The sequence below is a fragment of the Neopelma chrysocephalum genome, unplaced genomic scaffold, assembly GCF_003984885.1.
Source record: "Neopelma chrysocephalum unplaced genomic scaffold, ASM398488v2 Primary Assembly neopelma1_24, whole genome shotgun sequence".
NCBI lineage: Eukaryota > Metazoa > Chordata > Aves > Passeriformes > Pipridae > Neopelma > Neopelma chrysocephalum.
The window spans coordinates 18,364,879-18,385,576 of NW_020897693.1; the positions used below are offsets into that span (position 1 = coordinate 18,364,879).

General features: G+C 38.7%; 1 protein-coding gene across 2 annotated transcripts in view; it reads right to left on the reverse strand.

Moving 5' to 3' along the window:
* Positions 1–1,630: 1,630 nt before the first annotated feature.
* Positions 1,631–20,698, reverse strand: part of INO80 (INO80 complex subunit) — a 63,053-nt gene continuing 43,985 nt past the window's right edge. Inside the window, exons 26-35 of one of the 2 annotated variants that reach the window (XM_027706345.1) lie at positions 20,532–20,659; positions 14,684–14,778; positions 11,774–11,846; positions 9,532–9,690; positions 8,167–8,269; positions 7,505–7,593; positions 6,530–6,685; positions 5,325–5,484; positions 4,283–4,492; positions 1,631–3,675 (exon numbers count right to left, since the gene is read on the reverse strand). In XM_027706345.1, the coding sequence (XP_027562146.1) occupies positions 3,458–3,675; positions 4,283–4,492; positions 5,325–5,484; positions 6,530–6,685; positions 7,505–7,593; positions 8,167–8,269; positions 9,532–9,690; positions 11,774–11,846; positions 14,684–14,778; positions 20,532–20,659 (1,391 nt within the window). In that variant the 3' untranslated portion in view covers positions 1,631–3,457. Of the gene's footprint in view, positions 3,676–4,282; positions 4,493–5,324; positions 5,485–6,529; positions 6,686–7,504; positions 7,594–8,162; positions 8,270–9,531; positions 9,691–11,773; positions 11,847–14,683; positions 14,779–20,531; positions 20,660–20,698 lie in introns of those variants that run through there. The other variant, XM_027706352.1, reaches the window with a different exon arrangement.

The window sequence follows — 20,698 nt, forward strand, 5'->3', positions numbered from 1 at the left end:
CAGTCACTCTTGCTGTCTTGCAAAAGAATATCGTAGTTGGTTTTTGGTGTTTTAGATTTAACTAGGTCATTGCTTGGTAAGACTTTGTTGACCATGTGTGACAGTGGAAAAAAATGGATATTCTGGGGACCCTTCTGACTAGACATCTCTTACAAGCTAAACTACAAAAATTGTGTGAGTGTGGGACACAACAGCACCTTTTAGTCCTAACTTCTCAGGACCTAAGAAAATTATTGCCTTTACGTGTCTTCAATAGCATTGATAAGTGAACGATATTTAACAGTTTTGTAATAATTGCTGAGTAAATTGCTACAATCAAGCAGCATGAGGAATACACAGCATTCCCAACATCCCCCAAACAATACTGACAGCTATTTCACCATCCCAGCTTAAAATACAAACCCAGTTCATTAATAATTGTTTCTACCACTAGCAAAGACCTTGATCCCTCAAACGAAAGTGACTTTCTCTGCCATTAATCCATACAAGTGCACAACACATAGTCAGAGTGAAAAGATGCTCGGAGTGAAACTTTAAAGAAAAAAGCTTCATTGTGCACACCCATTTGCTCACTTCAACAGAAAGGTTCCCCACATAGTGATCACAAAACTACCTCCGCCTCCTTAAAAAAAAAATCTCATTCTTTGCTTTTCTAGCACTACTTCCTTCCCTAAACCCAGAAATTAGACTAGGACAGCCATTACAGGAATTCTTCCCAATTCCTTGATTAATATCAGAGAATCTGTTCTCCTATGATGCATACAAAGAATGCATCTGTTGAAATTTAACTTCTTGCAGAAATTGAACTGGATATAATCTACCAGTTCATTTATTTTACAGTCATGTTAGATCTTCCTGAACTTGTTGGCCTGATGCACATTTTGCAAGCAGATAGACTACGACTGCTTTTGCCACAACTTGTGATATCATTTGGTATTTCTTTTGAAGATTAAATTATTTTAAATATATTTTTATTTTGTATTTTTATTTTAAATTATTTAGCTTAAATATATTTTATTTATATATATTATAAATATATTTATACTCCTAGATGTATTTTATTTCTATATTTATCAGCATTTAAAATATGAATAATTTAATCTTTCATAAGTATAGCATGCAACAGTACATATTACATTTTTGCAAACTTTTCAAATTACAAATTATTTTTTTCTCTCCACTTTGGATTACAAATTGATGAAACTGCCTAGCACCTCAGAAATCAAGACTGCACATAAAAAAGTCCTTTCAACTCCCACTGAAAAAAAAAAAAAAAAAAAAAGAACGAACTGTAGAGTATGATGTCTCAAAACAATCAACTGTATTGAATTCAACCATCATAGTTCAGGTACCAGGTAATTACGCATATTATACTTGCTTCTGTTTTCTTATGATCTGCTGCACACCTACTCCAAAATTATGAGATAATCAGTGAATACAGATAAGGGATAAGGGTACAGTTGTAACTGAAGAAGGTTACAAACGTGATACTTGGAAGAGCACACACTCTAGAGCTTTACATTGAGCAGTGCATGTCTCTAGAAGCACTTCCAGATGCGCACCCTCCATGCTCTCTTCCCTAATCCTCTCATTCATACAGCTATATGGATAAAAACCACAAAGACACTGATTTACATAAAATTATCTCACTCCATTTTATTTAAGATTTTCTCCTCCAGTTAGTAAAAGAAAGATGTGTCTCTCTTTATACATATGTACAAGTTCAGTTACAAAAATAGACAGCACATTCAAAGAGAAAAAAGGCTTGGCATTTGTCTGATTCCCTCTAAATATCATATATACACGTGAATAAGAGGGGAAGGGGGAAGTCTTCATTAGTTAATTAAACAACACCTCCCCCTCAATTATCCCCTGCAAATCTGTTTAAAAATCAATCTAACTAAGCTCAGTTCTGCTATTTTCAGGTGTGCAAATTAGAGGCAGAGCCAACAGGAAGCACTCGCTCCACACTGTAGGACGCCAGGCAAGGGATTTGGGGTCAGAAAAAAATTATAATAATAAAAAAGTAATCTTCCACTGTCACAGCCCAGACCTGCAACTCAACTTGCTTCTTTCTCTCAAGGGATGAAAGTGCCCCAGCAGAACAGCCTCTTTACTCAATGTGTCAGACAGAAGAACTGTCCCACACCTAAATCTCAGTGCAACGCAGACAATGCTTACAGCAAAGCAAGGAGCTACGGGCAGGGTTTGTGCATTGGGAACAGGGAAGGAGCAACCAGGGAATGAGAACATGGATGGGCACTAGCAGCAGCTTGGCCTTCTATCAGCCTAATGGGACACAGCTACTGGTGCCCACACACTGCAGTGAACTCAACTACGCCAGTATGTGTGACGATCACAGAGATGAAGGAAAAACACACTGCAAGAACAGTCAATGGGATGGCTGGGATATGAGACAATTTTCTTCCCAGGATTTGGCTGGAAGGGGGAATGGCACAGTTCTCTCTCTCTCAGGACTGTTTTTTGTTGCTTCTCTCACAGCACTACAAGCTGCAGATCTATGTTTTGCTTTGGCACAGTGAGAGGAGCAGCACAAACCCTTCCTCAGCACTTCAGCTTTCCTCCTTCTCGAGATCTATACTAATAGAGCATTTTTTGTTTCTAAGCCTTTAAGAGTCCTGCACACCTCAAAAATGAGAGAAATCATTTTGAACACAGTGAGTATTTGTGCTGATGAGAACTCTGAAATGCAAACCAATCACTGGCTTGTGGTTTCTTCCACTGCGTGAAGCAGAGGCTGTGCTGCTGCTCTCACTAGGGCTGACAGCACTCCCTGTATTCTGCAGCTCTGAACATCTTCCTGACAAATGGTGCTGAAAAGAATCCACTCCCTTGAAACCACTTGAGACACCTTCCTTTGCATTTCAAGCTTTTAAAGAACCCAGAGAACCACACCAGAAGAACCCAAGATTTTTTTTGATCACATATCATCTTCAGCATAGCCCCCTATTACTCCCGCAGGTTCACTGAGCAGCTGCCAGTACAGAAATGTCTTGTGACTCTACAGGATACTCCTGTAGAGTCCTGGGGTTTGGATACTGATTTCATAGGACAAAACTAACACTGGGCTCCACCTCAGGCTACAAGAGAGAAAGTATAGTGGTGTGACTTCAAGCACACACAGCTGCAGGATGTTGCATGGAGTAGCTGGATGCTTTCTCGGGAATCTTTGTCAGATACATCAATAAAACACAAGCTGACACTCTCCTAGTTACCCCAGACTCCCTTCCCTCCTTCTTGCAGTGTCCGCAAATATAGTTTTTTGGAATACACATAATCAAAGTGCTCACATCAACCACCCACTCCCTTTGTGCTTTGATTTTCTTTACACACGTGCTGAACAGCAACAGGGCATTCATTTGCATGCCTTCAACTGGCAGGGTGGTCTACTCTGAAAGCCAACACAGCTCAGATAAGCTTTGGGGGTTCAAAATTACTACCGACCACCTGAGGTGTGGGCACCTTTACTTTGCTTCCGAACTGAAGTTTCTGATATGAGACCGCTGGTCAGGTTTAAACTTTTGGGGGTCCCACAAACACTGTTTCCTTTGCTCAAAGGGGAGCTCAAGGGAGAAGAGGCGCTTGAAGGTCCAAAATCTACAAGTCCGGAAGGCCGAATGATTGCTGTTTGTAGAGGGCTACTTGCAGACATGCCTAGCAATGGAAAAGAGAATCAAATTCCACATAAGCATATTATTCCACTTGTGGTTCTTCAACAGCCAACAATATACCAACAATCAGTCCTAAGAACACTCTGTATTCATGATATATGAGAGTTTAATGAAGAAGAGTGTCCTTAAGATAAAAAACATCTTACAGTTATACACAGGGCCACCTTGAGCTAGTGTAAAGCTGAAGCTCAGTCACCATGAGTTTAGCAGGTTTTGGAATGTGATACTGTAACTTCAATATGATCCAATGTACGAAAGCCGCAGTCATTGCCATGGGATAAACACTATCTAATCTGTCTGGACACCAAAAAAAAAAAACAACCCAAAAAACAAGAGGAAAAATATTTGGCATGAGATAATTCAAAGAGCAGATGAAACAAATCCAAGATCATCTGCGGTGAAACTGGCTCCCCCTCAGAATCTTATCATGTCACACTGTATATTGCCTGGATCTCACAATATAATGGATGAGCAATACTAACAACACAACACTTTTAATCTCTTTTTTGCCAGGTTGTAAAGAGCAATCACCCAAACTCATGTAGTTGGTTCTGCTGTGGGTATTGTGCTGCTGCCCCTTCCCCACATACCTTTAGAGACGTTGTATCCGTATGCCGCGTATGCCGCAGCAGAGGCTGCTGCTGCCCCTGCTTTGGCACCTGCCATCGCAGCTGCACTTCCCGCTATTGACTTCCGGCTCCTGCCTTTCCCAGTGCTGGCTTTTGATCCACCTTTAGGACGACCCCGGCTTCGACTTGACTGGCCTCTCCCACTGAGAGAGGTATCTTGCACTGAAACACCTGAACAACAAAAGAATGTTAAATCAGTAACTACTATAGTATTTCATGTGACTCACAAGTGAGAGCAGCATCAAAACTGCCTACCAGTTACATTAATACTGTAACTATTCACTGATATGTTACATTTACATTAACAGGGACATTGTTAGCAAGCAGTGATCCCATAAAAAGAAATTATTTATACAAAACTTCACTCTTCAGTAACAACTCCTTATTAACTGCTTGCCATTATTATGAACCTAACCCAGAAACAGGTTGAGGATTCTGAGTTTTACTTCAGGATCATGCATTTTCTTAGTTGAAGACAGAGACGCAGTTTCTTCCATCTGCTGTCTCTGAAGAAACTCATCAACAACTATGGTTCTACCTATTTTACTGTAGAAAACTATGGTAGTTAAAACCACTTGCCATTATTTCAAATGCATTTAAAATTATTGCATTTAAAGAAATTGCTCCAATCACTCACTGGAGATAGAGTGATTACTAACTCAACAGCAAACTCAAGGAAAAGCCTAGAGATTAATAGTTCTATGGTTGTCCACAATTTGGTAACATTAACATAATGGAAGGAGAGCCCTCCATAAGACAGGAACAAAGGACAAAACTTTTTGAAGTAACTAATACAGAAAAGAGGTAAGTGTAGTGAATGACAGACTATGGACAGATTTCCTATCAAATCAGAAGTAATTTCTCCATGAAAAGGCAATTTTTTTTTCCCCACAATTTGCCAACCCTACATACATTCTGGTTGAAATGCAGAAAATGTATCATTTAGCCATGCAAAGTCAAGGTTTAATAAATGTTAGTAGCAAATCAAGGCAAGAGTACTGACCATTCACGGTATCTGAAACTGAACCAGTAATGGAAGAAGGAGAGTTTGTTGCTCTTGACTGAGGTGCTGAAGAAGCTGGATCATCCACAATCACAAGCATATCATTACTGCTCTCATCGGGAGGGATAGAGCCCATATGTAATTCACTGCTGATGGATATCTAAACATGAGAGAACAAAGCCGTTAACTTACAAAAATAGTAAGATCTTCAAATGATATACAATCACAAGTAATTAACTGGTACTTGTTCTTTCCTATCTTCTCTAGAATAGCAGCATGAGAATGAGACATCATCTGCCTGATCACACCACACTCTACATGCTGAGCAGCAAAGACCTCCAGGAGCCACTTAACTTCAATTCATGACAATACATGTTAAGAAGCAAAAGACTAATGGCCTCAGCAGAGATTTAAGTAAATTGTTATTCAACTGTGCATCTTCAACTGCAAAAGAGAAAATAGGATTCTTAACCCACTACTACCGCTAATAAAAATCTCGATCAGTAAGGGAACAATGCAAAACAGAAATCTTAATCGGCAGGGCATAGAATAAAATACATTTGCTGGTAAAACCAGTTTGCAATTTGTTACACAAAGATGAAGGAAAATAAGATGTGTGCCTCTGAGAATTTATAATTTAAATTCCAGAGAAACAACCCCACACTAATTCAGAACCTGAAGCTAGGAAGACAGCAGAGAAGGAGATGCAGATGGGACTAGCGAGGGGTACGTATAAAGAAACTGAATGCCAAGAAGCTATTTGAGGGATACTGTTTGGTTCAGAAGCAGCGTCCTTGCTATGGAAGATAGTGGTATGTGAGAAGGTACATGGTCATAAATGTGAGCATGACAAATGTGGTAGGAAAGAGGGACAAGAAAGTAAGTGGGACTGCAGGCAGGAATGGAAAAATTTCAGAGGCTGAATGGGAGGAAGTCAGGCCATGAACTCACTGTAGAAAAGGGAGGCAGAGAGTGAAGGAATAGGGGAATAACAGAATCTCAAATAACATGAAGTCCTGTAAGGCAGCTTACTAGCAGCTGTTACATATTCAACAAACCATTTTCCTTTCCATGGTTCACCTTTAAGACACATGACTTCCCCATGCATTTCAAGTCCTACAATAGCTAAAATAATAGAAAGAATCCTACAGGATGTAAGGCCACAACTAAAACAGTAAACAAGTTAAAGCAGCAGTGAGTCTCACCTCACTGAAAGGACTGGGCATGGCAGAGTCTACACTAATGAAAGAGTCATCCCCATCAGCAGACAGGTTGGAGTTATCAGCTGAGGGAACAAATGGGATCACAAGGTTCATGCCCTCTTTCTTTCTCTTCCCATCCAACTCATCTTCCTTCTTCTTCTGAAATGAATAAAATAATACCAGGAATGAAACAGATGTTAAAACAGAAGAATGGGAGTAAACAACCCAAAACCTTAAAATCTAGTGCAGTATTTTAACTCAAGGAATGCCATATTCAGAATTTCCCAAAACAAGTTTCTAAAGGACATGGTAACAGATTCCTTAAATGCTTTAGATTTAAGTAGAGTTTTGTTTGTTTTTCTTCATAAAACAGCTGGAATTACAGAGAATTACTTACAGAATTATTTTGATTTCCAGTACCTTTTGGAATGAGTTTGAAATGCTTTATCATTACACAAAATTTAAATTAATTAATGCAAAGCGTCCCTATCTCAAAAAGTCAGAATTTTCATAAACTAGTTTTAATGATGCTTTTTAAACAAGCTGATCTGCCCTTGTTCCACAAAAGCCTCATATCTGCATTTGGCACAGATTCCTCTTTTGTCCTTGTACGACAAAATCTTGATTAAGTCACCATTTAACACCATAGAATGGTCAGCTGATAATTTTGTTTTTTCCAGCATGAGTCCTCAAATTGTTGTCTGTAGACTACTGGTGACTGACAGTGTTATTTGGGTATGCAGCACTTCCTTATTTTTGAAGTTGCTAATGATTAAAAGACAGGTAACTATGCATTATTTATTTTGTAATATCCCTCTTAAGTGTAGGGAACTGCTACAGATGGACTTTCAATGGTGAAGGGAAGAAGGTTTTACTCATTAGACTGCCTTGGCATAAAATGTTTCCGCATCACGTAATAGTGATCCTGAAGCTCTTCTGGTTCTATCACTGACAAAGGCAACCTCTGCATCAAAGTACCTTTTCAGCATATTTTTCCCTTTTACGTTTACGTTCCTTCACACGATTTGTTTCTTCCTGTTGTCGTTTCTCTTCTTGACGCTGACGCACTGTTGGAAAAGAAACACAAAGCTGTCACCACTCGAAAGGTATTTCACATTTTTTCATGAATCTTACAAGAAATTCTGGTTCTAACAGAACTTGGAAGAAAAGTCAGTTGTATTACAACTAAAATACACTGAAAACGCTACTGTATTAAAACTACTTGTTTCCAAATTACTAAAAAGTCTTACAGCAAAATTCTTCCTTCAAGCAACAAAAAAGTGTATACCTCTAATACAGCTTCAAAAATATGATGAAATACAGCATTTTACTAATAATTTTCTTGTTGAGACCTACATAATTCTTGTCAAAGCTCTGTCATCCAGGAACAATGTAATGATCCTGAATGAGTGCCAATAAAAACTTTATCACGTCATCAGGTCTCATTTTGCACAACTTCATTATTCAGTTCAACAGTGATATAAAACGAGCTTGTACTAACAAGAGTTGGCAATACAAAAACAGACAGGAAACAGAAGTTGTTATCAGCAAGTAAACGTGTTTGTAGAGATAAAAACAGAGATTTCACAAGGTAATGAAGTGGAATATGGGGAAAATGCTGAAACACCAATTTCACATACATTTTTTTTCTAGCTCCTCATCATCCAGCAGAAGGCTGACCACCTCCTTTGGCTTCAAGGTGTCAGGTTTGAAATTGCCACCTGAAATTACCATTCGTTGGATCTAGAAGTAAAAAAACAAGAGAGAAATAAAAGGAAAAATTAGTCAAAGCAGCCATCAACCATTCTCACTACCCATCGCTGAAAGCCAGTCCCAAAAAACATGCAAATGGATCTCTGTAAGTCAGAGATGACCCAATTTCTTTATCATACCTATATCTATCAAAGTTAGTACCAAAATTTCAGAGAAGATTTATTAAGAGTATAATTAAGAGTATAAAATACGAGGAGCAACTGAGATAGAAAGCAGAAAATTACCATCCCTTACGCAAAGTTGCACTTTTTCTGAAGCAGTATAAATAAACTACAAATGTTAAAAGTATTAATATACTGCTGAACAAAAACAGTCCTGTCAGTCATAATTTACCCATTCATTTTTCAAGTAAGCTGCACAGACGATCATGCAGATCACACTCTCAAAGAGTGCAACATTGATTGAAAACTGTATCTCCATACTGAGTCAGTGTCACAGTTTAACAATTCACTCAACCTCTTATTACTACAACTATGCTTAAAAAAACAAACAACAAAGAAGAGTTGTAACTTAGCAGAAGAGAACAAGCTTTAACATAAGACAATTTCAATGATTTGGATCACCAACAAAAAGACTGCACTTAATTTTCAGGTTGAGATCAGGCAACTTTAGTTCAGGATCCCAGAGAAAACAGTAAATTTCAACAAGGGAAATATGAATGCATTCAGTTGCTGCAACACCATGAGCAGCATCTAAGTAACACAAAAGCTAAAAGAAACTCCAAGCACACAAAACATCTGAATGCTGTATACAGTATACCTACTGAAAAAGGTGAATCTCCTTAACTTTTTTCTTGTCAGTGAAGTGCCATGAGATTTAAACTTCCTAATACACCTACTGCTTGATGCTGCAGGACACTGAGCTTCTCTGGCAACCCTCACACCTCAAATAATTTGCACTTAACTACCTTTCAAATGTCTTTTGTAAAAAAAATCAGCTGCTGTATAACATGAGAGGAATCAGTAACTCTGACGCAGCAAAGACAGAAGCTCTAGTCTTAAAGAAGCCTGAGCAGTTTCCCTGCAATAATTAGCTTCTTTCCAGTTCATATAATGTAACTGGAATGCTTCTGTGTTAGGGACACAGATTTGTTTATTTGAACAAATACGCTTCCTTTTGCCTTTTCTTCTCCCTCCCTGCGGATGCTTTTTCTGTTTCTTTACTCACGTTGATATGTGCTTTCTGATACCATTTCTGTACCTTCTCGTTTCAGCTGATTTCTTTATTCCTACCTCACTCTTTTCCTTTGCCCTTTGTAAGATGCGCTCCTCAATGGTGCCTTTGCATATCAACCGGTACACAGTGACCTGTTTTGTTTGACCCAGCCTGTGTGCCCGGTCCATGGCTTGTTGGTCTACTGTTGGGTTCCAATCACTGTCATAGAAAATTACCTGCAAGAGAACATCAGAAAAGGATTAAATAAAAACATCCATTTAGAGCACCTGGTGATTAAACTAACAAAAATCCAATATACTCATAACATAAAAGTTTGATCATACATTCCACAGAATTACAGCCCCAGTGTAGGTTGTATCAACCTAGCTTTGCCCAGTCCTATGAAGACTTTCCACTGCATTTCAGGTGAATTCAAACTAACTGACACTGTGAATGTTTCAACTGCCACAGAATGTCTTTAATATCTTCTTCAATAAACCTGCTTTTGAGGCACAAAATTCCGAAGTTTGTCATCACATTAAATTACTTTCATGCAATTAATTATAGACTAACCACATCATGAACCCATTTTAGTGTTACTTACCTTAAGAAGAAAAAGCCCATCACATTAGAATTTTATGCAAAAAGTAATACTCCATTTTTTTTTATTTCAAACCTAGATAAAGTCTAGTCTAGTCTAACACTTCTAGTACTTTTACTATAAAAAACTGAAATGTCACATTATATTCATATTGCCCTATCACTCCAACAGTACTTTATGCACAATGAATATACAAACCAAACATATTTTAAAACATTTTAGGCAGAAAAGTATTAAGAAAATTACAAAAAATGCTCATGCAAGGAGCCTGCCTGAGCTTCCATCTGTTTATTTCCTCTGTTCAAGCAAGGGCAATGGAGACAACTTTTCCACCCTGAAAGTCCTACAAATACTTGCTTTCTTCTGATTTCTTTGAGTGACAGCAAGATATGATGGGATATTTTTTAAAAAATTACATAATATTTTTTGAGCCAGAGATCTTTGGTTTTGTGTGACTAAGGACTTGGGCTCGAGTCTGCACACACACAAGGTATGGGTTAGAAGCACAAGAACAGCTGTTATTGAAAAGATGAACAGTTCATCAGTATTCTTTCCGTAGTGCTTAGTGGCAGCTGCTCCAGAGTGCAAAGCCTTGCAATTCATCTAAATTGGTATGCCTTTACACCTCTGGTGAGTCGGGGGGGAAAGAAATTTATCCTTCCTGAGCAGCCGATATTCAACTACAAATGGCTTTGATGCCTTAAGCCCCCTAATGTTTTTTTATTTTTCTAATTTTGTAAGCCTTATAAGTTTTATAGGTAATAGAAGTAGATTTTAGAAACAAACCCCTTTCTCCCTCCTCCCTGTAGCACCCCTTAGTTTATACATTCCTTAATCCTCTCACCCCATTCCATACTCCCCATATCAACCCTATTCCCATACCCAGTAGAAAATGTTTAGTCTCTTAGTCAAGGCAAGCCTGTCTTGTTTGGAGAACGCTTATATCTGGGCCTAAACCGCAGGACAGAGTCAAAGAACTGGGTGACTCTGCTCTCTGTACCCCGAAGATGATGAAGAATGATGAAGAGGGGGTCCCAAAAAGCCCCCCGACCCAATTTCAGGAGGCGGGCCAGGGGGTGGACCAGGCCAAAAGTTATAGGGTGGACACACTTGGGATTGGCCAGATATTGTTATAAATGTAACATCCCGGGCACAGCCCAGCGCGCGCGCGTCGTGTAACATCTCTTTTGCCTTGGCATAATTAAACCCTTTCTTATCTCACCCCAGCTTACGGCTCCGAGATTTTTTTCGTAGCACCAGCTGAGCAGGCATCAGCTTCATACTTTTAGAGGCACTGTTTCATTCTTCTGTGCACAGAAAAAAAAGGGTAACCGATACCTATTCCACTGGTTCCTTTGCAAATGAACCTTAGGAGCAAAAAGTCATTCATACACAGAATGCTGTTTCATGTAAGTGTCATTTGCATCTATAGACCCCTTCAGCCATCCAACTCCTTTCTAGACTCTAAGACTAAAGCAGGTGGGGAGAAGGAAGAAATTTCCAACTGTAACCAAAACCTGTGTACCAAAATGTCCAATATTCTACAACTCTATCAAGATAATACTACGTTGTAAAGAACAGTGAAGTAATCAAGGCTATGCAATTTCATGTTGTGAATGGCAGTACTAAAATTATTGATCAGGATGGGCAAGAGAGTTCCAACTTGCACACAGAAAAGACCGACTTTCCTACATAAATTGTTACCAAATTTCACCTACCGTATCTGCAGCTGTAAGGTTAATGCCCAAGCCTCCAGCTCTTGTACTTAACAGGAACACAAAAATATCATTCCTGTAGAGGAAAGAGATTGAACCCCATTATTTTGTGCAAGAAATAACCACTGAAGTAATTTTTTTGATCCATATGAAATGATCAGGGCTATTTCCATTACTTGAACACTTCAGAACATTTTGTGCTTTTCATTTATGGTCAAGGAGAAAAAACATATGAAAGAATGAAAGAAGTTAATGTACAAATGAGGACTGTCTGAACATGCAAACATTCAATTTGCAATAGCAGTTTATTAATCTGTATCAAAACAAACCGGGGCTTGTTTATCTTGCCCACACTGGTAATTAGGATTTCATATGGACAAAGAACAATTTATTGTTTCACAGAACAGACCCGATGTTAAAAAAATCTTGCCTTAACAATGCTCAACTGATAAAAAAAGAAAACTAAATGTCAACACTGTATGATGCAAATTTGGTTCTAAATTTGGTGCTTTGAACAGAATAAACAAGGAGACAGGTCTGTATGTAGCATGACCAAGTACTGATGAAAACTCAAGTGGTAACAGCAAAATCAAAGTTTCTGCTAAGGTTGAGACCCAAAATAGTAACTCTGGAGGGTCAGCAGTATTTAAGTGTTCAACACCATATGGATCTGTGAACAGGCTGACACAAAGCAGACAATACTCTAGTAATGACTCTAAAGATGTTAACATACTGCCTCTTCAGTTAACATACTTCAACAGTGAGAGCAAGGCTCTTTGCTTAAGAGAAGACAGTCTGCAATGCCACATCCTTTTGGTATTACGATGTCTGAAAAACTTAGTAAATGTAAAATCAGTAAAGCACCAGAAATGCCTGTTGAATGAGCAGCGTGGGACGTATCTTTCCTAACTAACTATGCGTAGGCAGTGTCCTTGTAAGTCCACTCATCAAATCTAAAGGGTCTTTCTTGCCCTCCCTGGAGGAAGCATGGGTAGGATCACAGGCTGTTATGCATATGCTAGTACAACTCAACAAACACAAAGAAACCAAGGGGTTTGAAATCCACATCCTTGAAGGTCAAGTAGAACTGCCTATTTTCTCAGGAGTCAAACTTCAAGACATTCACAAGTAGTTGGTGAGGTTGTATCATAGAAACAGACCTCAAAGAACTCATTCCGGTTAAAGATAAGATTTTGGTGTCCCCCCCCGGCCAAGAAATTGCCAAAAGACAACAAAATAACTATGAAAACTGTGAATTAGCATACACACAAAAAGCACCAGGAACTCTAAAATTAGAAATAGAAGGTTTCTGACATTCTAAAACCTAAGGGTACAAAAATTTACATTGATCTATGGACAGCTGGGAGGAACTAAAGCCAAGTTGTCAATCTTCAGACTTTATTTGAAGGTATAAAAAGCCAAAGGAGTCAACAGGTGCCTGTTTGTACTGTAGGCAATCCTTGGCCAGGAAATCTTTTCACTGTTGTAACAATAGTGGAACCTGTGTATAAGCAGTCACCTGAACATCCAGCTGTGATATGCTTCTCGAAATGCCATATGGGAAGGAAAGTGAACAGAGCCACAGACTGTGAGAACAAATTATCATCCCATAGCTATATATTTTCAACACCTTGCTAGGATATCCTGCAGGATAGTTTAGTCTCAGTCAGGCTTTTTTTCCTGGAAATATTTCTCATAAGTAAATCATGTATAAGAGGAACTCAACTAATGTTTTAATAGGAATTCTTGTTTAGACTGGCTGACCTATATTTCAAGGGGATTTCCTGCTGAAAATATTTTTTTTCTTCAGTTGTTTTATTTATGAATAAAACCAAATTCAGTTCATTAATAAAATAGGGTTTTTTCACTTCATTTGGTTAAAGGATCTTACAGAACGAAGAGTTGGGATTCCAGGAGGACATAATAACCTGCAAGGAACTTGTTTCCGACACCTGGAAACAGCCAGAAAGGTATTGCATGGTCCTCTCACTTCAGGTATTCAGCACATGTTCAAGTTTTATTGCTCTGAGGAGTTCACTAGAAGATTCATCATTGCAACACAGTCCTTCAGGTCTTTAAGCCCCATGAACCAGGGAACTGAAAGGCCTCAACTCCTATCTTCAGCTATGATACTTTGGGACCACTGATGCAAGGAACTTTAGTCTGGAATGTTGCTTTCACCCTGCAATAAGCAACTGTATGAAACTAACTCCTCTGAAAAAGGAAAGTGACCTTCTTACAAGTTCACTCAACATTCAGGAAGGATAACCTTACTGTGAACTACCATACCAAAGTAATGTCATATCAAGACATATCTCATGATTCAAAGGAAACTTAATAACCATAAACTCAATCATTATAAATAATGCACCATAATGTGCTTATAAAAATTGCCAGAATCCATTTTGGTTTACTAAATGAAAAGCATTACCCTTCTTTCTAGCTAATAAAATCCCTGTTTTATCTTTTATATATTAATTTAAGATTTCTTAGTAAGACATGGTTAAATCATTTGTTTTGCAGAAAACTAGGTCACTTTCAATTCTTAAGCATATGCAAGATTTTCAATCTCATCAATTGTCAGAGCATTTAATAACCAATGAACATTTGCTGCCTCTCTACTGAGCTTATTTATAAGCAATAGCTTATTTGGATTGGCAAGAAGGACAATAGGTGGCTGCACTAAAATTGCTCCCAAAACTCTTTCACAGATAACAAATTCCTAAATACAACTGGATTCACATCAGCAGCAGTGACTACTGGTCAGAACCACATAGAAACTGCTTCAGATAAATGAGGTCAATTTGATATCAGGAAAGATAAGTGCAGATTTCACTTATTTCCATTACATCTTATGCCAACTGTCTATGTACATGCATTTTAGCACAAACACACCTTGTAAAAATACATTACCTGTTCTGAAAATCTGCTACCATGTCCCTTCGTTCAGAAATCTTTGAAGAACCATCCAATCTCATGTAGGTATGTTTCCTATAAACCATGTATTCCTGCAAAGAACATACACCAGAAAAATACAGTTGCTCTTGAAACTGTTCAATCTTGATTCTTCCAGAAAAAAGAACCAAAACACAATAAAAGTGGAATTGTTACTTAAAATAATAAATTCCCTAAATGTCATTAACAAATGTGCTGTAAGCAATCTTATGTAAGCAACACTTGGTAATTATACAATTCATAAATTAAAGCTACTCTACCATATGTCAGCTTTTACATTTAATGTAAGAGATAAATTGCAATGTGAGCTCAGAGTTGGGGATATGTTTGTTGCGCTGCAGAGAACGTGATGGTACATGCCTTTTCCTATAAACATCATCATGGCTGGGATTCGCGAACGAAGATTTGGGAAGGGCTCTACCCACATTTGTTACAAGCACTCTGGTGGCTAAAAAGGCCAATATGAGACAGGCACATCCGGTTGCAAAAGGCACAGCAAAAGGACTCCCTAGATGGTATATTCTGCAAGACACAATTCTTTCTGCATTGTCTTTTCTCCTCAAGAGTGATCCTGCGTGCTTTCTCAAAGGCATCAGCACTGTTATAGATAGTGTGTTTCCAGACCTCCCGATTGGAGGCCAGAGTAGACCAGTTCTGTTGATCAATATGCCCGAGGCTGAGATGTTGTTTCAGGGAGTCTTTGTATCTTCTCTTTGGGGCTCCTCTCTTGCGGCAGCCAGTGCCAAGTTCACCATAAAGCAAGATCTTAGGGAGGCGGTGGTCCTTCATCCTTGAGACGTGTCCTGGCCAACGCAGCTGTGTTCTCAGCAACGTGGCCTCAATACTTGTGACTGCTGCTTGTTCTAGAACAGATGTATTGGTCACATAATCTGACCAGTGGATGTTTAGGATTGTACAGAGACAGTGTTGATGGAAGCGTTCTAAGAGTCGCAGGTGGTGGCGGTAGATGACCCATGATTCGGAACCATATAAAAGAATAGACAGCAGTATGGCTCTGTAAACACTGATCTTGGTACTTTTCTTTAAGTGTTTATTCACCAGACTCTTTTATGGAGTTTTCCAAAGGCACTATATGCCTTTGCTAACCTGTTGTCTCTCTCTCCATCAATCTTACCATCCAAGGAGATGAGGCTGCCTAGGTAACTAAACTGCTGGAGTGATTTGAGCTCTGATTCGCCAATGGTGATATGGGGATGATGGAAGACTTCCTGAGGTGCAGGTTGATAGAGAACTTCTGTCTTTTTTAAGCTGACTTCCAGCCCAAAAAGCTCAGCAGCGTCTGCAAAGCAGGATGTTAAACGCTGCAGAGCTGCTTCTGTGTGGGCAACAAGGGCAGTGTCATCAGCATAGAGCAGCTCCCGGACAAGATGATTTAAGGTCTTAGTGTGGGCCTTCAGTCGCCTTAGGTTGAAAAGGCTTCCATCAGTGCGGTATCGAATGTAGATACCGTCCTGATCCTCGAGGTCTGCCGTGGCCCTTTGGAGCATCATACTGAAAAAGACTGTGAATAAGGTAGGAGCGAGAACGCAGCCTTGTTTCACACCATTAGTTATTAGAAAGGGCTCAGAAAGTGTGTTGCCGTATCTGACTTGGCCGTGTTGATCCTCATGGAGTGAGATGATCATTTTAAGGAACTTGGGGGGACAACCTAAGCATTCCAATATCTGTCACAGACCTTTCCTGCTCACAGTATCGAAAGCCTTGGTGAGGTCGACAAAGGTTACATAGAGACCTTTGTTCTGTTCCCTAAACTTCTCTTGCAGTTGCCTGAGAACAAATACCATAAATAATGTAAACATAATAATGTAAACAATAAATAATGTACCATAAATAATGTAAACATAATAATATAAACAAATAGGCAAACAAAAATCATTAAAATGGGAAGTTTGTTTTCACAGAGCATAAATTTTTACTAAATCTCAAGCTTTCACTGTGCAAGCAAACCTTTCCAAACAAACCAACTGCACCCACTCCCTGCTGATTTTATACCATTTGACTAGTGTTTTTAAAACCTCAGTGTTGTAATCTAATGTCTGTCCAGGCTTTATCTCACCAGTAAAGAACCTGTAAATCTCACCACATACAAGAACACTTTGAATATTACACTGGTGTGTCAGCCCACAGCTCATGCCAAGCAGCAGAACTGAAACCATTGCATGAGACACAAGTCAAATGGCATCAACTTTGCTATAGGCAAAGGCTTTTTCCAACGAGAGACTTTTTTCATGCACACAAAGCTCTAAAAGCTATACAAATATCCACAGAGCTTCTCCAGAAAGATACCCTCTGGGGTATTTGAACAATGTGATCCTTGCTTGGCGGAGGAGATGCAACACCTAGTGGTTACATTAGTTAGGTTTAACCCTACTGGTGTATGAGTTTTTTTAAGATGCTGTGAGTGCAAATGAAGACAGAAAGGTGCTTCAGCACCAAGAAGTATTGGATTCATCCTGCTCCAAGCCACCATGTTCAGCAGACACAGAACTGATGTGCTGTGAGAAGACATGGCAGTGCTTGTACTCTAATAAACTTTCTGACAGTACCATGCTCAGTTCTCCTTTACACCTATCCTTCAGGACTCCTGATCCTTTTTCATTCTGCTTCACTACTGCAGAAATGGTGAAAGAGCTGCTGTACTATAAGGAACCTGAGAAAAACACTGCTGTAGCGGAAGCAAACTTCACTGTAAGGCAGATGAGAGAGAAAATCAGGTAAATAAAATAGTGTGGAAATGGTCAAAGCCACACTTTAACTAACCTTACAAAACAGAGCTCATGGCTAGTATGCTTTCTGGAGTAGGACAACAGAAGTTCAAAGCAAAAAACAGCTACTTCATCATGCAGACAAACAAGCCCTAATTTACTATTAATTTATTCAATTTTTATGACAGGTTTCAGTCACCAACTAAAACCAGAGAGATACAGTTATCAGTTAGGCACTATGTCACTTTTTCTCCAGATTTGATCTATCTTTTTTCTATTATTACAAGGACCTTTTCCTTTCATTTCTTTGTTACTGTCTTTTTCTGCCTCTATGATAATTCAACCTTTGAATGTCTTGATTTAGTCTTCCCTCATCTATTAACTTTCTCTTCATTATCTGTCTTCTAAGCAAACTTCAGCACAAATAGAAAACAACTTTCATTCCATCAGGTGCATTTATCCTTATTCCAGACTTCAGACATTTCCACTAAGGCACAAAGTACAAAAGAATAAGCTATTCTACACCTGCAATACTGGCATTCACAGATTGTTCCCCAGCTCTGCAAACTTGCTTAGTACCTTAGCCTTTAGCTAATCTTATAACAGGTTCTGGTCTGCCTCCATATACCTTTCTTTGATCAAGACAGATACTTCACAGTAGTTTAACAGTGCTCATATGAAACATCCTTTTTTGGGGGGAACTGGTTTTGTCCAGTACTTTCCCAAATATTAACAGTACAATCTTTCAATTCAGAAAAAAAGAAAAAAAAAGGCCACATTCAGACTACACTTCTCAGCAGTTCAGTGCTTTGATCACTCACAGAAATGGCATGCTTTTATCTAAAGAGAGAACTCTGATAAGAAACTATTTAATGAGTAATATACCTGGTCTCTACTGTGATTGTGGAAGGCACTTGATGACTGCTCATTTTTCTAGTTCCCACAAGGAGTGATGGAGTGGGGTGGGGGAAGCCTCCCAGGGAGACTTCAGACTCATACAGAGATCCTTATATTAGACCTGCTTGAAAAATCTACCTGCCAATCTTATTTAGTGTAAGGGGTCACCAAGCAACCAGAAGCATCAGTCTAGGAAAAATAACGAAAGTGGCCCTTGCAACAGAGTACCTATACAGGAAATGAACGACACATGACAACCCAAGTACTGTAAGAATGCAGTGCTCCTTAAGCCAGTGCTCTTTGGGCTTCCACACTGATACTTTCTCAGAAACTATAAAATGTTTTCCCTTCATGTTATTTCATAGTCCAAATTAAGCACTCTTATGTTTTAACACAACTAATAAACTTTATGTAGAATATAACGAATACATTTTACTTCATGCAGAATATAATCTGACCTCTCATCTCATGAATGCAATCTAACTGCCACTGAAATCATGGACAATTACTCTTATAGGAGAAAACAATCACATCGAGAAAAACAAAATCTTAAAAAGTATGAAATACACATCAGTAACAGTACTGAAATTATGCTTTATCCTCTTCTGTTGAAAGAAAATAATTCTCCTCTTTGTATTTATATCTGCCATTTTATAATGGCTGAACTAAGCAGAAGCTCTTCAGCTGAAGCTACATCAAACAAACTTTGTAAACAATGTACTTTGTGCTCTCTGCCCTGCAAAGATTAGGTCAGTATAATATTGTACCAGTTACATCAGTGCAGTACAAATACGCTGAAAAAAAAAGACATCTTGTATTTTTTCATATTCAAGTAGGCAGATGGGATGTATTTTGGTATCTCAGGTAAGGAAAAAAAAATCTACAGATACACAACTTTTGCAAGGATTTTCTTACAAATTGAGTCCTTACTTGATTTTTAGCTTGCTTAACTTCAGCTTCTGTTACTTGGGTGGGGAGAAAGAAAAACAGAGGACTTGGTACGTGGCTTATTTGGGTAATAAAACCCAACAAAAGAAGTTGAACATTCAGAGGGTGGAATAGCAAAATGATGTGCTCATAAGCCTTCAAAATGGAATGCTAAGAGAAGAGACAGGAGCACTGAACACTCAGCTTTATGAGCTTCACGGTGTAATGCCAGGTGTCAACAAACCTACAGTATGTCCAATGTTTGCCAAAAGAAGAGGCATACAAAGCAATGCTGGGCAAACTGCCAAAACACAGAATTGCAACCATGCAAGTTCTGTTTTTCCTCACAGCAGCAAAAACAAAATTCAGCTTGTGATTTGTTATTGAACTATTAACTGCTGACCTTAAAATGCACTCCTGTTCATACAGAACTCATGACTTAGGCAGCTATTGATTCACGCTTCTCACATTTTCTCTTCAGTTTATTGTGGAGAAGACAGTATTCCTAGCTTTGGTGGCATGGCTGCTCATCAAATACTGATTTTTTTTTCTTCGAGGCAGACTGACTGTATTTAAATAATGAGTAATGACTTAATTCTTAATTTATTTCCTATTGTATGTGCCAGAGAACCTCAATGTTTACCAAACTTCTGCAGAGGAACAGGATGATAGAGGGAAACAGTAAAAGTCTGTGAAATTACAAGCAACATAAACAGTGTAGAATTAATCACTGTTCTCCCTCTTCCTTCCACTAAAAGGACATGTGAACATCAAATGAAAATAGAATGAAGCAGTTCAAAACCAGCAAAAGAGAATAATTAAGCCATGCAACCCCTTGCCACAGGGCAGTGCAAATGTCAACACCTAACAATGTGTCAAGATGAAACTGAACAATTTCATGGAGAATCCGTGTTGGACTAACTGAATATACAGGAGGCACATTTAGATCAGAAAGCCCTTGAGCTGCAAACTGCTGGAGAATGAGCATCTAATTGTGAAGCACCACTGTTCTTATACACTGGTATAGAGTGTATAACAGTGTATAAATGTTTTACACTATAACACTAGGTCGGACCTTAGGTTCAACTTTGTATGGCAGTTCTTATATTCTTGTATTAATGCATTTACTGGGTATACTACAGTTATAGCCATTTTATGTCAGGTTTGCTGCATTCAAATTACAGTACTTTCTCCAAAACATCGTTGCTAAATCTCCATCTTCAAAATTTGCCTTCTGTAAGCTATAGGTCTCCTACCTCTAGTAAGTCAATCATCCTTGTCATCTGGGAATAAATAAGAACTCTGTGTCCTTGAGATTTCAGCCGTGTCAACAGAAGATCAAGAGCATGAAGTTTTCCGCTGTCAGTGATTAGACTCTCTTTGTCTAAAAAGACATAGAAGAAAAGCAGGTAACTAATAAAGC